The sequence below is a fragment of the Pimephales promelas genome, chromosome 6 (assembly GCF_988280905.1).
Source record: "Pimephales promelas chromosome 6, fPimPro1.hap1.1, whole genome shotgun sequence".
Lineage (NCBI taxonomy): Eukaryota > Metazoa > Chordata > Actinopteri > Cypriniformes > Leuciscidae > Pimephales > Pimephales promelas.
The window spans coordinates 3936858-3950782 of record NC_142774.1 but is presented as its reverse complement, the minus strand read 5'-3'; the positions used below and the strand labels follow the sequence as shown (position 1 = coordinate 3950782).

The window sequence follows — 13925 nt, the reverse complement described above, 5'->3', positions numbered from 1 at the left end:
GTGTTTTACATAAACGTTTTGTTCATTACAAAGCAAGTGTATACCATTCAAAAAGTCAGGATTTGGTTTTTGCATGGTCTAGTTAACTGGTAGACGTCGTAACTACACTCATCTTTTTACAGCATTTAAATCCCCCGAACAATTTTAGTAGATGTTTCGTTAATTTTTTGGCGGGCGCAAAACATTTATTTTTGTGTTGCCTCTGTTTTATGTGCTTGTGTCTGATTTTCCCACTGTCTGAGCACCTGCCTCAAGCTTCATAATGACTCACAATAAAAATAAACTCTATTTAACCAAATCCATTGTGCAACGCCCGTTCCTCCCATTAGCAGAGACATATTACATTACATATATTACATAAGCAAATTAGTGGCATTGATCATGTTAACTACTTTGTACATAGTATGCTCTTTGGATTCAGGCTGCAATGCAGGTCAGAAGTCAGTCCTTATAGAGCATCACAGTCCCGCCCACAGCCGGTGCCGGAAGTAAAAATTCAATACAATTTTAAAAGCATCCCCAATTTAAAAGCATCAGTAAAGTTGCTTTGGCACTGAATCTGTATTGTAAAAAAGTGCAATATAAATCAAGGTGACTTGACTTGGATCATTCTCAATTCCAGTGTTGCCAAGTCCACAGACTACTTTTAAATTGTTGCCACTGGTTTATTTTTATTTTGTGGCTCGATTTCTCCCAACATATTAATTCGGCCCCTGACAGGGACACCCGTATTGGACTGTATTTGATTGCTCATTGGGTTGGTGTCATTATGGAGAACTGGCAACCCCGCTCAGATCAGAGCTGAATAACACAGTCATCAGGTGCAATTGAATTAATTCTGTGTTTATATAATAAAATTACATTTTAAAAGGAGGCAAAATTTTGAAATTTTACTTGCAAAAATTGTTTATTCTTTTATCACGTTTACTGTTTGTCCTGTGCCACGTGGAATTCATATTTACATGCTGGAAAAAGGTCAACGCAAGCCTCACAGTATTTGTGCACTATTTGAATACACTCAAATAACCCTCCCAGCGCAGCTCAGAGATTTGGATTGAGATGCTGATACTGATAGGGTGACAATTCCCACCTAAAGTTGGTCATACTGAACCAGTAAAGCATCTGAAGTTAAAAAAAAAACACAAGATATTATTCTATCTTAAACACAAGTGTTTGAAATGTAATGATCAGCATGCCATTAAGTAAAATTGCATGGAAAAAGAGAAAAATATATCCAAGTTTCCTGAGATCGAGCTCTGGATGACGAAACCCATCTGTTGTGACAATGCAGAAGATGAAAACTTTTAAATTATTTTAAATTAAATGATCCTTTAATTTGACCAAAACCATTGTCAGCACATTGAACCACCCAAACTAAACAGAGTAAAGATGCAGGGCTTTAGAGAGACACACTGTCCTCTATAGTGTGTGTGTGGCTGTACGCTCATTATCCAAAGACAAACAGCTCAAAGGCTCAAGCAACAAAACATCAGCTTCAAAACTTCACTGAAATCATGGGGGGAAATAGTGCAAACAAATAAATAAAAATGACAAAGCTGACAACCTGAAAATCCTAGCAAGCATTTGTGATTTTCTTCCAATCTGTTTATGAATGACATCACAATAGTACGATCTCTCCGTGATGATGGGACGGACCAACCGCCCAGATGGAGGTCACTCAAACATATATAAGATGGACAACAGTACAGAAAAACACTGAAGCTTGAGCAGAAGATCCTCAAACAAGCATCATTTCAACAGCACGTCTGGTAAGATGCTTGACAATTTGGTTCTTCGCGATACTTTACTTCATGTTTTTCGCTCAAATTAATAATTAGATGTTCCGAGTTGATTATTGAAAAAAAAAAAAACTAAATTGTTTTGACTGACTTTAATGATAACATAAATGATGTATTTTTTTAATAAAAATATATATTGAAAAAAATGTATCGTCACCTTGGATGAAAGCTTCTGCTGAATTATTATTATTATATGGAGGGCTTGACATTAACTTTTTTTGCTCACCAGCCACTGTGGCTATTGGTTTTTCAAAGTTACTAGCCACTCCGCATTTTCACTGGTCACAATTTTTTTACATCGATACCATAGGGAGAATCTGCCATATTTTATTTGGCAGCCGGTATATTAGGCTGCTGTTGCTTTAAGACATGACGCACAGACCCATTATACTGTTTTAAATAGCCAATATACTTGTCTTTATGTGCATGCACTTTGGGTGTGAGCCCAAAATCTGCAGGAATGAGTTTTATTATCAATATGCGCAATCCCTCACCCTGTAACCAACAATATTCATCCAGAGCAAATTATACGAGTGAGTAAAGGGACGCAGGTTTGTGTGTCAACCATAGACTGTAAAGGGTGTCTCGCTGTTGGACAATAGCCTGGCTACTGTATAAATATACAAATATTTCCCCCAATTAAAAAATAATTGAATACTATTCGGCCCTACAAAGGCAAAAGACCTTAACTCGCTCGAGTGTAGAACTGAGAAAAATGACTTTGAAGATTTTTAGTTGTCCCGCCAAATTAATTATAGGTAGAACGCTGGAAATCTGGCAATTAGATGTTTTAATAATGCAAATGATCTACATCATTTCGACTTTTGACCACTATTTTAAAATTACTCTGCCTTTGTATTGTCAGCAAAAAGTGAGAAGTCATGCCAAGGCAAAAGGCAGTAACTTCCACATTTCCAGTTACGGTTAAGAAGACAACCCATTATTTTCTCAAAAAAAACAATGGAATTGACTCAAGATACTAATCCACATGATAAAGGAGGTCTTGAATGTGCCAAAAATTTTCTAATTTTCAAAAACTAATTTTCGACCAAACACAAAGTTAAGGTCTTTTGCCTTTCCACAGCAATCTTGATCTGTTGTCTTTACTTGAAGATGTTATCAGAGTTCTCTGGATGTGTTTAACCTCCAGATATCAGAGATGAAGAGCGTTCTCCCAGTGAAGATGTTGGCGGCGTTGGCTCTGGTTCTGCTGGTGTCCAGCGCGACTCAGGGACGTATCCTCGGGAAATGCGAGCTGAAGGCTCAGCTGGAAGCTGCTCAGTTTCAGGAGATTACCAACATGGGAGAGAAAATAACCGTGAAAAATCTCATCGCTAGACGTGAGTCATTTTCTTCCAGCTTTTCTCTCTGTCTCCAGAATGCCAAACTGCCATGTTTTATGTCAATTACGTCTTTCTTTCTTCCTTTCTGTGGCAGTTGTCTGCAAGGCCAACAGCACGGGCTTCAACACCAGCTTTGTCAAAGCCATCGTGGTCGACAATAAGGAGAATAAACCAGCTCAAGCTCCACCTCAGGCAAAATCTGGAAGCCCAGCCACAAATCACACACAAGCCCCACCCAAGCCTCACACACAAGCCCCACCCAAGCCTCACGTACAGGACCACCACACTAAAGGACCACAGGAGTCCGGCCATGAGACCAAGCATCCACACCTGAACTCTACAGCCAAAGTTTTCGGGCGGCTGTACGGCATGTTTCAGCTCAGTGATCAGGTGGCCTGTGATTCCGGCATGATCCCGTCGCTCAATGTCTGCAACATGAGTTGCTCTGGTGAGTTTAAGGCCTGTTTACACATTTAAGATGCGGTTGGGTTGATCGGCTCACAAGTAGACGAGGGAGACACATTCCCGCTCACACTGGTCTTTGAAGGCACAATATGTAAGTTTTTTCGCCACAAGAGGGCGCAGTTTCCAACAATAACTAAGGCGTAGGTTGATGACGCAGTGATGAGCTGAATGATGGGACTTGAAGCTAATAATGTTTATGGATGAGTGCAAACATTCATCTTTTTAACATCACAGTGGTATAAAGCAGGTCGCGATTGCTAAAGAGACAGATATCACACGCGAGTCCCACGGATATGAAGGAATAAGGACATTTAATTCTCCCGAACTACCGGCAAGTGCTGGATTACTCACACAGGTCAGTTTATTCAACAAATTAAACTTGTGAGGTAACGCAGCGCTGTTTCACTTGGTCTAATGTTACACTATCACACTAAACGACATTTAAATGTGTGTTATACAGTAATGTTATACTACGTGTTAGTTTGTTTGCTAGTAGTAAGCATTAGAATAACATACTGACCATATTCTAACATTTCATCATGTTGAGCTAACGTTTTATAACATTGATTTGTTTTATGTACATTTGCTCAGCAGTCAATTCGTGACTTGTGAAGCTCTGTCAAGTTTAAGTTAGTCGCGTAAGCTAACTCTCAGCATTTTAAAAAATACCGCGCTGATGTTGATCCTCATTTTAGTTCTCCTTGTTCGTCCCAAAGTCTGCATGCCATGGTCTATGTAAGAGACAAGAAATGCTTTACACTAAAGTTTTACACTAAACGTTACGCGCTACGCAGTAGTCCACGTCTGTCGTAATGGTTTCATCATGGCTATGGCAGTATGAACGGAAAGCGAGGATAGCGCGGATATTACATCACTGACATATTTCAATGCCACTTATTTAAAATTGGAATTTCTTTTGGGATATTATAGGTACACAACTGCGGGAAATATGTCACTGTGAAAGTGATTTTTGGAAATTTTACAACAAAATTTGTACATCTTGTACATTTAATCCATTTCTTTTATCCACTTTCAACCACTTTTGTCCTGATTCCTCAAGGGAAGGGTAAATGTCTGGGTTTTCTTTCGAGCTATTGGACGAAATAAGCTCTCGCTATTAACATATGAACGCGACCAGAGAGACGGAAAAACACAAAGAGCATCAGCTTTAGTTTCTGCTCTGACAGACGCAAGATCAGCCGAACACTGCGAGCGTGTGTTAGAAATCAGGAGTGATGAGAGAACATTGTGCTTGGTATGTTTTTCATCTTCAAACCAAACTTGAGTCTCCAGCCGATAGTTTAAACCCCGTCTGGCAAGAGCTCTTCATAATGTTACGCATTAGATCAGTAGACGGAGAGAAGACGGTCTTTTGTGGCTGTTTTTGAACACACTCGACCACATGAGCTTTACACGACTACAGCAATCCGGTCTAAGTTTTCAACTTCCGAGCTGGACGAGTTCAAAACGTTTTAGACCCTGTTTACACCTGTAAGTAGTGTCGTCCACTTGTGAGCCGATCGACCGAAACGCATCGAGAGCCAAAACTGCATATCAAATGTAGTACTAAAGACCTGCATTTATCATGAACCACACTGTGTTTTAAATTTCTGCATTGAAAATCTGAAAGAGAGTGAATACTGCAAACGTTTAAAATCTAATCAAACCGCCAATTAAGCACTGTTTTGAATCATTTTTCTTCTTTTATTGCACAAAAGCTTTGACTGATGATGATATCAGCAATGACATCGCCTGCCTGAAGACCCTGATGAACAGCATGTAAGTTCACACAAGCTCAAAAACAGACTTGCTTTAGTTACCAACGGTGTTTAAATTAATACATTTAAATTTATAGTAATTTATATAAATAAATTTAAAGCAGGACATGTTTTTCTTCATGTTGGTTTGGTATAATAAGAATCACATAGTAAAAAAAATGTGTTTAAAGAACTGAAACTGTAAATATCATGTGTGTTATTTCTTAACAGGAAATCCAAACCCAAAGAGAAACCCACTAATGTTAATAAGATGTAAGTTTAGATATTTTTACTGGTTAAACTACAGTTGTACAAATCATAAATTTAGTTATCGTATTTAAATGCATTGCCATATCAGCTTCATAGGCTTTTACATGGCAGATACATATTCAACAATACAGAATAATACAAAATACAAATGCGTTTGAGGCTTGAACAATATAACAGGCCTGAATGTTTGATTGTTTATATTGTGTTACAGTTTGAAGATGCTGATGGTGAAGGAGTGCCGCTCTGTCGTTACCTCAAAGTACTTCGCAGACTGTGCTTAAAATAACAGACGGACCAACAGACTCGCCCTCGCTTACCCCTAATGCATTACTTACAAACACAGCAGTCTGGTGGTTTCCATACCTCTGGTAATGAGGTCAATATGATGGTGGCGGTATCTGTGTGAGTTTATTAAATGTCCAATGACCTTTAGAGCCCGACCGATAAATGATTTTGAAAGCCGATACCGATACAAATATTTTTGGGTTTTAAAATCCGATATTCCGATATATCGGCCGATATTTTTTTTTATTAAATATTGTTGGATTTCACACACGTGTAAAAGAAAAGCTAACCTTTCTGCAAAAGATACATTTGCTAGTTTTTCTCTATGTCTAAATGTTCACTCCTCGCAAGTATAACTTACATTTTACAATGCAGGGACTGTAACTAGAGATATGCTAGTTATAAATACAGTAACAATTACTTTATTTAGGCAGAAAAAGTTCATTGTGGTTTCCAAGCTCATTAGCGGTCTTCCACTGATGATAGTGGCATTAGCTAGCTTTGTGGTTAGCTAGTCTATGATGAGCCATAATTTAGCAATAGACATACGTTTTCAATGTAACAGGCCAAGGAGAGATGATTAAAGCGTTTTTCATCCGTTTTTATTTTATTTTTTAAATAGTAATTTATCGGCCATTATAACTGCCGATACCGATATTATGGAAAATGTCTAATATCGGCCGATAATATCGGCCGGACGATATATCGGTCTGGCTCTATAATATAGGGAGTTTGTGCATTCAGATACTTTAGTTTATTTCTGTAATACTGTGAATATTTATGTTCTGTCTAAATATATATTACTGTGCCTAATATCATTGTGTTGCTCCTGCTGAGGGCTTTTAAATAATGTCACTTTATCATAAACATTAAAATCAAAAACTGGAGTGCTTTTGTTTTCCTTGTTATATTAAATCAAGTGAACACAGGTTTATCAAGGGAAGGCAAAAGTTGTGCAAGTGAATGCAAAGTGTCTTGGGGTAAGACAAACATTTTGCAAGGGAATGCAAAAGTTTTGTGAGCAAAATGCAAAGTTTCACGGGCGAACGCAAAAAAATTTTGGGAGAGAATGCAAATGCATTTACATATTTTTTTTTCATCACCATGTCCCTTTAAAGGATTCCAGAATACTTAACAATACATATGAACATAATTATGGGGGATTTTTTTTGTGTCTTCATAAATCTAGTTGCTGATACGTTGATATGGAGTAGAATGAGGAAATGTAATAAGCATTAAAATGTCATTATTTTAGATCATGCAAACAACAAAACTAATAATTAAATACATTTTTATTTTATTTTAGACAGAATTAACAAAAATAAACATTGCAAATTGCATGGATTTTTTTATAAATGTATTCACAATATACATTTTATTTAAACAATATAAATATTTTATTTTTACAATGCACAATGCATTTTGTGAAACATTTAATTTCTTACCAGACGTCCTGTTGGAGATACAGATGAATGAGGGTTTTTAACTGTTCCTCAGTCTTCACTGTCTGTGACCCATCACACTTATAAATGCTAGAGTCGCCTCCACCTGCAGCTGCACCTGTGCTTTTGGTTCATCCCAACATTAATACCGAGATTAATATTTGATGCTCCTCTCAGAGAAAGATTGTCTCTCCCTGGAGAGTTTTGGTTCCTCCCAAGGTTTCTTCTTCATCCACTTAAACCAACCAATCACCTTTTAGGCACTATATTCTACAAAGAAACTTTGGATCAAAATCTATTGTGAAAAGCATTATTCCAATAAAACTTAAAGTGAATTACTTTTACTTTATAAAGAACTGAATTATTATATACCGGGCGATCTTTCCAAGTAAAGCATCACTAGTCTGTTCCAACATAAATTTGCAGATTGCATGAGCATTTGAAACTCTAACGTAAGCTGCAAATCATTTACTGTGACAATGCTGAAGAACAAGTCTGAATTGCATCGGATAATTATTAAGTCCTAAATTATCCTTAAATTAGGTTGGTTTAAATAATTTCTTGACTAAACCCATTGTGAGTTTCTAGAAACTGCTATTTTAGATGACCACGCCTTGCCCATAAAGTACTTTTGCACAAAAGCATTAAGTCTTTACAAGGAATCTTCAGGTTCATGCCACCAACAGATACACCCAAGAAAAATCCTTTTCTTAAAGCTTTAAAAAGTGACTTCTGTCCTTGATTAAATGTGCAACATCAGCTCCAGAAACACTCACAGCTGGAAATTATATGAAAGATACCAACTAAAACGACCTGCCTGTCACATCACAGCAATTTTCTTTACTTAGGGAACAATGAGGGTACAAGACTGGTTTGGGTGGATGGAGAAACTTTGGGAGGAACCAAAATCTCAACAGGGCAGACACACATTCAGACCAAAAACGTTTAATTGTTAAATGAATTAAAAGTATTAATGTTGGGATGAACTGAAAGCACAGGTGCAGCTGAGGTGGAGACGACTCTGGCATATATAAGTCTGATGGGTCACAGTACAGAAGGACAGTGAAGACTACAAAACATCCAAGAACAAAACATCTGGTAAGAGTCATTTTAATACGGTTCTTCCAGCGGTTTGATTGCAGGTTCTTTGATTAAACTGGTAGGGAATGCTTGCTGGTCATTGTGACTGCAACAAATATTCAGTATAGTTCATTTGGGGTTGGTAAGATGTTTAAATGTTTTTAAAAGTAGTCTCTACTGCTCACCGAGGCTGAATTTATTTAATAAAAAATACAGTAAAAACAGTAATATTGTGAAATATTATTACAATTTGAAATGGGTGTTTCCCATGTGAAAACATTGTAAAATGTAATTTATTCATGTGATCAAAGCTGAACTTTCAGCATCATTACTCCAGCAGTCTTCAGTGTGAAATCAGTCTAATATGATGATTTGATGCTCAATAAACATTTCTGATTATCATCAGTGTTGCATATTCTTGTGTGTTGTACTTTTATACTTCTCAGATTCTCAGAATTAAAGCCCAAAAGAACAGTATTTATTTAAAATAGATTTTTTTTCAGAATATAAATGTCTTTACTGTTGCTTTAATTAATATAATCAGCTGTGATGCATTGTTTAAAGCACTTTTTTTTTGCATGATCAGCATAAAATGAGTCGTTTTAATGCGCTTCTGTGCAACTGAATTAACAAATCTGAATGAAAAGAAGCTATCTCTGCTTTCACTCGTCTCTGTGTTTAACCTCCAGATATCAGAGATGAAGAGCGCTCTCCCAGTGAAGATGTTGGCGGCGTTGGCTTTGGTTCTGCTGGTGTCCAGTGCGACTGAGGGACGGATTCTCAGTAAATGTGAGCTGAAGAAGCAGCTCGAGGCGGCTCAGATTCAGGTGATTAGAGCCATGGGAGACAAAATGACCGTGGATGACCTCATCGCAAAACGTGAGTAACAGATTCCCTTCTCTATCCATATATTTATGTCACATGGGCCTCTATCTAAACGCAAGTATCAAGCGCGAAGGAAGTGCAAGTATCTTTGAGGGCGGGTCTTGGGCGCTGTTGCTATTTTACCGGCAGGATAAATGATTATTGTGCCCGACGCAAGTTTAAAAGGGGTTGGTCTGAAGTAGCTTCATTATTCATAGGTGTGGTTTGGGCGTAACGTGAAATAAACCAATAAGAGCGTCATCCTTTAAGAGCATGATGAACGAGGTGCGCTTGTTCCATGGTGCAATTTTATTATTACAGAGCATTTACCAGGCGCGCTTCACAATCGGTTCACAGCCGAGGAGATCGATGTTCTCGTCAGGGCCGTAAAAGAAAGAGAAGTGACATTGGGGATGGGACAAACCCACCCAAATTAGCTTTGGTTAAACATGCCTATGATAATTTGGGTAAATGTGTAAGCTTTATGCCCATTTTTTCCCCGTCGTCATGGACACAACAATGATTTCCCTCGTGTTTAAATATTTTTCCTTATAATAATGTATCATTTGCAAAAAGTAAAATGCATATGTGTAGATGAGAGAATCATCTACAGTGTATGCGCGTTCTTCACACTGTAATATGGCCAAGCATGCGTGCTTAAAATAGCATCTGAATGTACGCGAAACAAGTCACTGACTTTAGACTACGTTTTTTCTGGTCAGTGGCGCAATTGTTTTCTGGAACTGCAACATAGCACCACTTCAATCCCTAGTTTACTGGCGTGCGTCTGTGGAGGGGAAAGTCCGCTTTGCGCAGGTGCAAAATAGGAATGATACATGCGTCAGTGTACAAAGTCATTTGCGCCGGGTGCAAGATAGGGCTCTAGATGTGCAGATAAAAGGTTCACACCCTTTATTCCTTTCTGTTGCAGTTGTCTGCAAGGCCAATGGTTCAGGCTTCAACACCAGCTTTGTCAAAACCATCGCCCCCAAGCCTAAAGAGAATGAGATCCAATCTTTTGGACATCACAAGCCGCGGCCCGTCTGGCGGCTGTATGGCGTGTTTCAGCTCAGTGATCAGGTGGCCTGTGATTCTGGCATGATGCCGTCGCTCAATGTCTGCAACCTGAGCTGCTCTGGTGAGAAAATACCACACCAATCATAACACTAGGGCTGGGTATTGAGACAAATTTCATAATTCGATTCGATTTCGATTCACAAGCTTGCAATTCGATTCAATTTCGATTCGATTCGATTCAATATCGATTATTTTGGATATTAGTTACAATAAATGGCATTTTTTTTCTCAAGGAAATCAAATCTCTTAACTAATGCTGTAAACTATGGGAGTCTAGTTGTAGCCTATAGGCTTCATTAGCCTAATATGAAGGTAATAATGAATGAATCACTTAAATTACACTTTTATTTATTTTTATAATAAGAAGATTTTATTAAATATAAACATTTAAATGGTGGCTGTCATAAAAACTAGCCAGATTTATTCAAATATGCATTAATTATTGAAGAACATTAAGATTATAATGCATATGTAATATGGTGTATATATTTAGCAAAATGCTCCTCTCTGGAGTTATTTTTTCTAGCTGACTAACGAGTTTATGTGGGTTTTCTGAGGTAAATATGACGATGACATTGATTACAAGCTGTTTAACTGACGTCTTTCCTCGGTTGAAATGCTGATTGAGCGAATCAATGTGACATGATACGGATTTCGATAAGTTGTACTCTATCTTTAACACACTTTCAGATGCTCATTCATGTTTATTTGGCGCTGTGACTGGTATTATTAAGCCGGAAGTGAGATCAGCGCTGCTGCTTCTCTAGAGCTGCGCCAGAGCGATCTCACGCCAAAACACTATTTATGTTTTTGAATTTCTAAAGAAAATGGACGTAATTTGAAAATTGAGACTTTGTTTCATATCAATAGTAACAAAGGACAAAGATTATTGTGATTTTTTGGATGCGCGCAGCCGCGATACAATGTCCCATTCATTCAAATGAAACAGGATGACTAATCGATTCTTGAGATTTAAGAATCGATATCGGTTCGTAAAAATGAGAATCGATTAATTTCGAGAAATCGATATTTATTACCCAGCCCTACATAACACTATCCTAAACAATGATTTGTGAATTTCTGGACTCATAAACTGCCAGATTCCTATGGCTCTCTAAACATTTACAGTGAGCCAGTTTGATTAAGGTTTTGACTCTTTTCTGTTTCCTCCAATAGCTTTGATTGATGATGACATCACAGATGACATCGCCTGCCTGAAGACCATGATTAACAGCATGTAGGTAGCACACACACTATGATCTCATTTCATGCGCTGAAAAACATTTTGTGTAGGATTTACTTTGAAACTGATTTCACTTATTACACATATTTACAAAGAAATGGTAACTAACACATTCTGCAGTAGAAAGACTGAAATGGTATTTTCTGGTAAAACAACTGCAATAATCTTTGTTTTATTTACAACTACAAATAAAAAGCATTTTTGGCAGTGTAGTTACTGGATGGCAATTGGGCAAAAGCGCATGCTAAGAAAAAGTTATGTCTAAAAGGCCTCTATGAAAATGCACTCTCAGAGAAAAAATGTACAAAAGCTGTCACTGGGGCAGTAGGTACGCTTTTGTACCTATAGGGTGCATATTGGTACCTTAACGGTACATATTAGTACCTAAAAGGGACAAAAGTGTACCTTTTGAAAAGGTACAGCACCAGTGACAGCTTTCGTACTTTTTTTTCTGGGAGTGTATAATATATAAATATTCAATATAAGTTTCATTACATAACATGTTTTCTTTCTTCACAGTAAACCTAAACCCAAAAATGCCTCTGATATCACTCTTCCACTTGTAACGTAAGTTGAAAATAATACAATTTCTTATTCTTTATATATGCAAAAAGAAGTCTGCAGAAGTCTCTTTTTTCACAATAGTCTGCGAGATTATTTTTGCATATAGGCTTATATATATATATATATATAATTATTTACCTCAAGTATAAAGGCTTAAGAAGTTAAATCTGTTTTTTTGTGTTACAGGTTGAACACTATTTTGGTGAGGGAGTGTCGCTTTGTGGTTCCCTCTCGTTATTTCGCCGAGTGTCTGAAAGCAACAACACCAATGCTGACTGATTTCTAAGTGAAACAACAGTGTGATTACTCTTCTGACCTGCTGTAAAACTGTAGATTTGTACCAGTGATTTACAGAATCAATATATGTATATACTGACTACCATTGCCTTCAATATCGCTGCATGATTTCTGTCAATCTAAAAACACAACAGTCTGATGTTCCCATGGCAACTGTAAAACTGGAGTTTTGAGTTTTTCGAGTCCTGCCCGTTCCACAGATGATTAAATTGCTTAATTTTCATTTCAGTGCTCTGTAAGTAGGTTAGGAAAAGGATTTCAAGTGATTTTGAAAAAAATGGTCAAAAAAGAAAATCACATACCCCACCTTTAACTTACCGGAAAAAAAACCCCTCAAAAATCGATCGGACATGCTTGATCGGTTAACACATTCTACTGCAGAACAACCAATTATTTATGTCGGTGTGAAATAATCAATTATAGAAATTTAGATATTAAATTTAAAGGTCCAATCTCCTCAGTCCTCCGAAGATCCCGAAAACAGTTTCAGTGAACCTGTCAATCACAGCTTTCAATCATGACGTCACACCACCGCATCAAATAACTAGCTAAAAACAAACTTATTTAAAAAAAAAAAAACAATAAATGACAGAAACTGTCTTTGGAAAAAAGATGAAGTGTAATTTAATTGTTTAGTTGGTCTCACGTGCCGTTGAATAACATGGGGAGGCGGGGTTTATGACCTACACTAGGACCGGCCACCGGGGGGCGATCGAGATGTTTTGGCTTTACTGGGCTTGTGCGGCACGCTTGGTTTAAACCATACACTATAAAAAAATATGGACGTAGTGTCCGTGACGTCATCCCTAGGTTTCTGAAGAGCGTTTTTGAAGCATAAAGGGGGGCGGGGCCGGCCGTCGCCATCTTGGCAGTGCGTCACCTCTCGTCACTTGTCACATAAAACAAAATGGGCAAAGAGGCAGGACGTGGGTGGAGCTGAGGTGCTAATGCTATATGCTACTGGCCTCGTGCTAAAGTGACAGCATTTTATTTATGTTCAGTATCTCTTTCTAGCTCAAGGAAATCCACAACTGAATTATTTTTTATAAGGTTGTCTGTTGTCTGCTGTATATAAAACCCCTTCAATATAGGGAGTCAACAAAATAAATAAATAAAAACAATAATAGAGTACCGGGATCTCTTTGGCCACTAAAGCACTGGTTATTTGTGATTTGATTTATGCAGACTTGGGTGGGACAGAGTATTAGGTTCTTTCCAAATTTGGATTTTAATACCTCTATCTCTTGTTGTCGGCAGGATTTGGGCAATGGGGGCAGACGAGTGACCTTTGGGTGGTGGTGTGTCACTGACATTAGTCGATGTGTGTGGACTGTGATTGTAGTGATTTCCTTATTTAAGGGTGTTTATTCTATCTGAGACTAGACTACTCCTGTTGGTATGATGCCTTTGATGGTTAATGCCTTTTCAGTCCCTCCAGA

General features: G+C 37.7%; 2 protein-coding genes across 2 annotated transcripts; both read left to right on the top strand.

Annotated features, from left to right (window-relative positions):
• The first annotated feature begins 1214 nt into the window (after positions 1 to 1214).
• LOC120489235 (uncharacterized) lies at positions 1215 to 6976 on the top strand. Its single transcript, XM_089131953.1, has 6 exons — positions 1215 to 1769; positions 2950 to 3139; positions 3237 to 3590; positions 5326 to 5386; positions 5596 to 5637; positions 5846 to 6976. The coding sequence occupies exons 2-6, from the start codon at positions 2959 to 2961 to the stop codon at positions 5913 to 5915; spliced, it is 708 nt and encodes a 235-aa protein (XP_088988079.1). The 5' UTR covers positions 1215 to 1769; positions 2950 to 2958; the 3' UTR covers positions 5916 to 6976.
• Positions 6977 to 9057: 2081 nt separating this feature from the next.
• Positions 9058 to 13029, top strand: LOC120489255 (lysozyme C, tracheal isozyme-like). The gene is made up of 5 exons (XM_089132834.1): positions 9058 to 9320; positions 10237 to 10443; positions 11559 to 11619; positions 12145 to 12192; positions 12376 to 13029. Exons 1-5 carry the CDS (start codon positions 9140 to 9142, stop codon positions 12473 to 12475), a joined length of 597 nt encoding a protein of 198 aa, XP_088988960.1. The 5' UTR covers positions 9058 to 9139; the 3' UTR covers positions 12476 to 13029.
• Positions 13030 to 13925: the final 896 nt, after the last annotated feature.

Excerpts from the sequence above, each read along its gene's own strand:
- LOC120489235 (XM_089131953.1), top strand. The coding sequence starts at position 2,959 with ATGAAGAGCGTTCTCCCAGTGAAGATGTTGGCGGCGTTGGCTCTGGTT. Across the intron at positions 3,140-3,236 it reads GAAAAATCTCATCGCTAGAC|TTGTCTGCAAGGCCAACAGC; the intron begins GTGAGTCATTTT and ends TTTCTGTGGCAG. Across the intron at positions 3,591-5,325 it reads CTGCAACATGAGTTGCTCTG|CTTTGACTGATGATGATATC; the intron begins GTGAGTTTAAGG and ends ATTGCACAAAAG.
- LOC120489255 (XM_089132834.1), top strand. The coding sequence starts at position 9,140 with ATGAAGAGCGCTCTCCCAGTGAAGATGTTGGCGGCGTTGGCTTTGGTT. Across the intron at positions 9,321-10,236 it reads GGATGACCTCATCGCAAAAC|TTGTCTGCAAGGCCAATGGT; the intron begins GTGAGTAACAGA and ends TTTCTGTTGCAG. Across the intron at positions 10,444-11,558 it reads CTGCAACCTGAGCTGCTCTG|CTTTGATTGATGATGACATC; the intron begins GTGAGAAAATAC and ends TTCCTCCAATAG.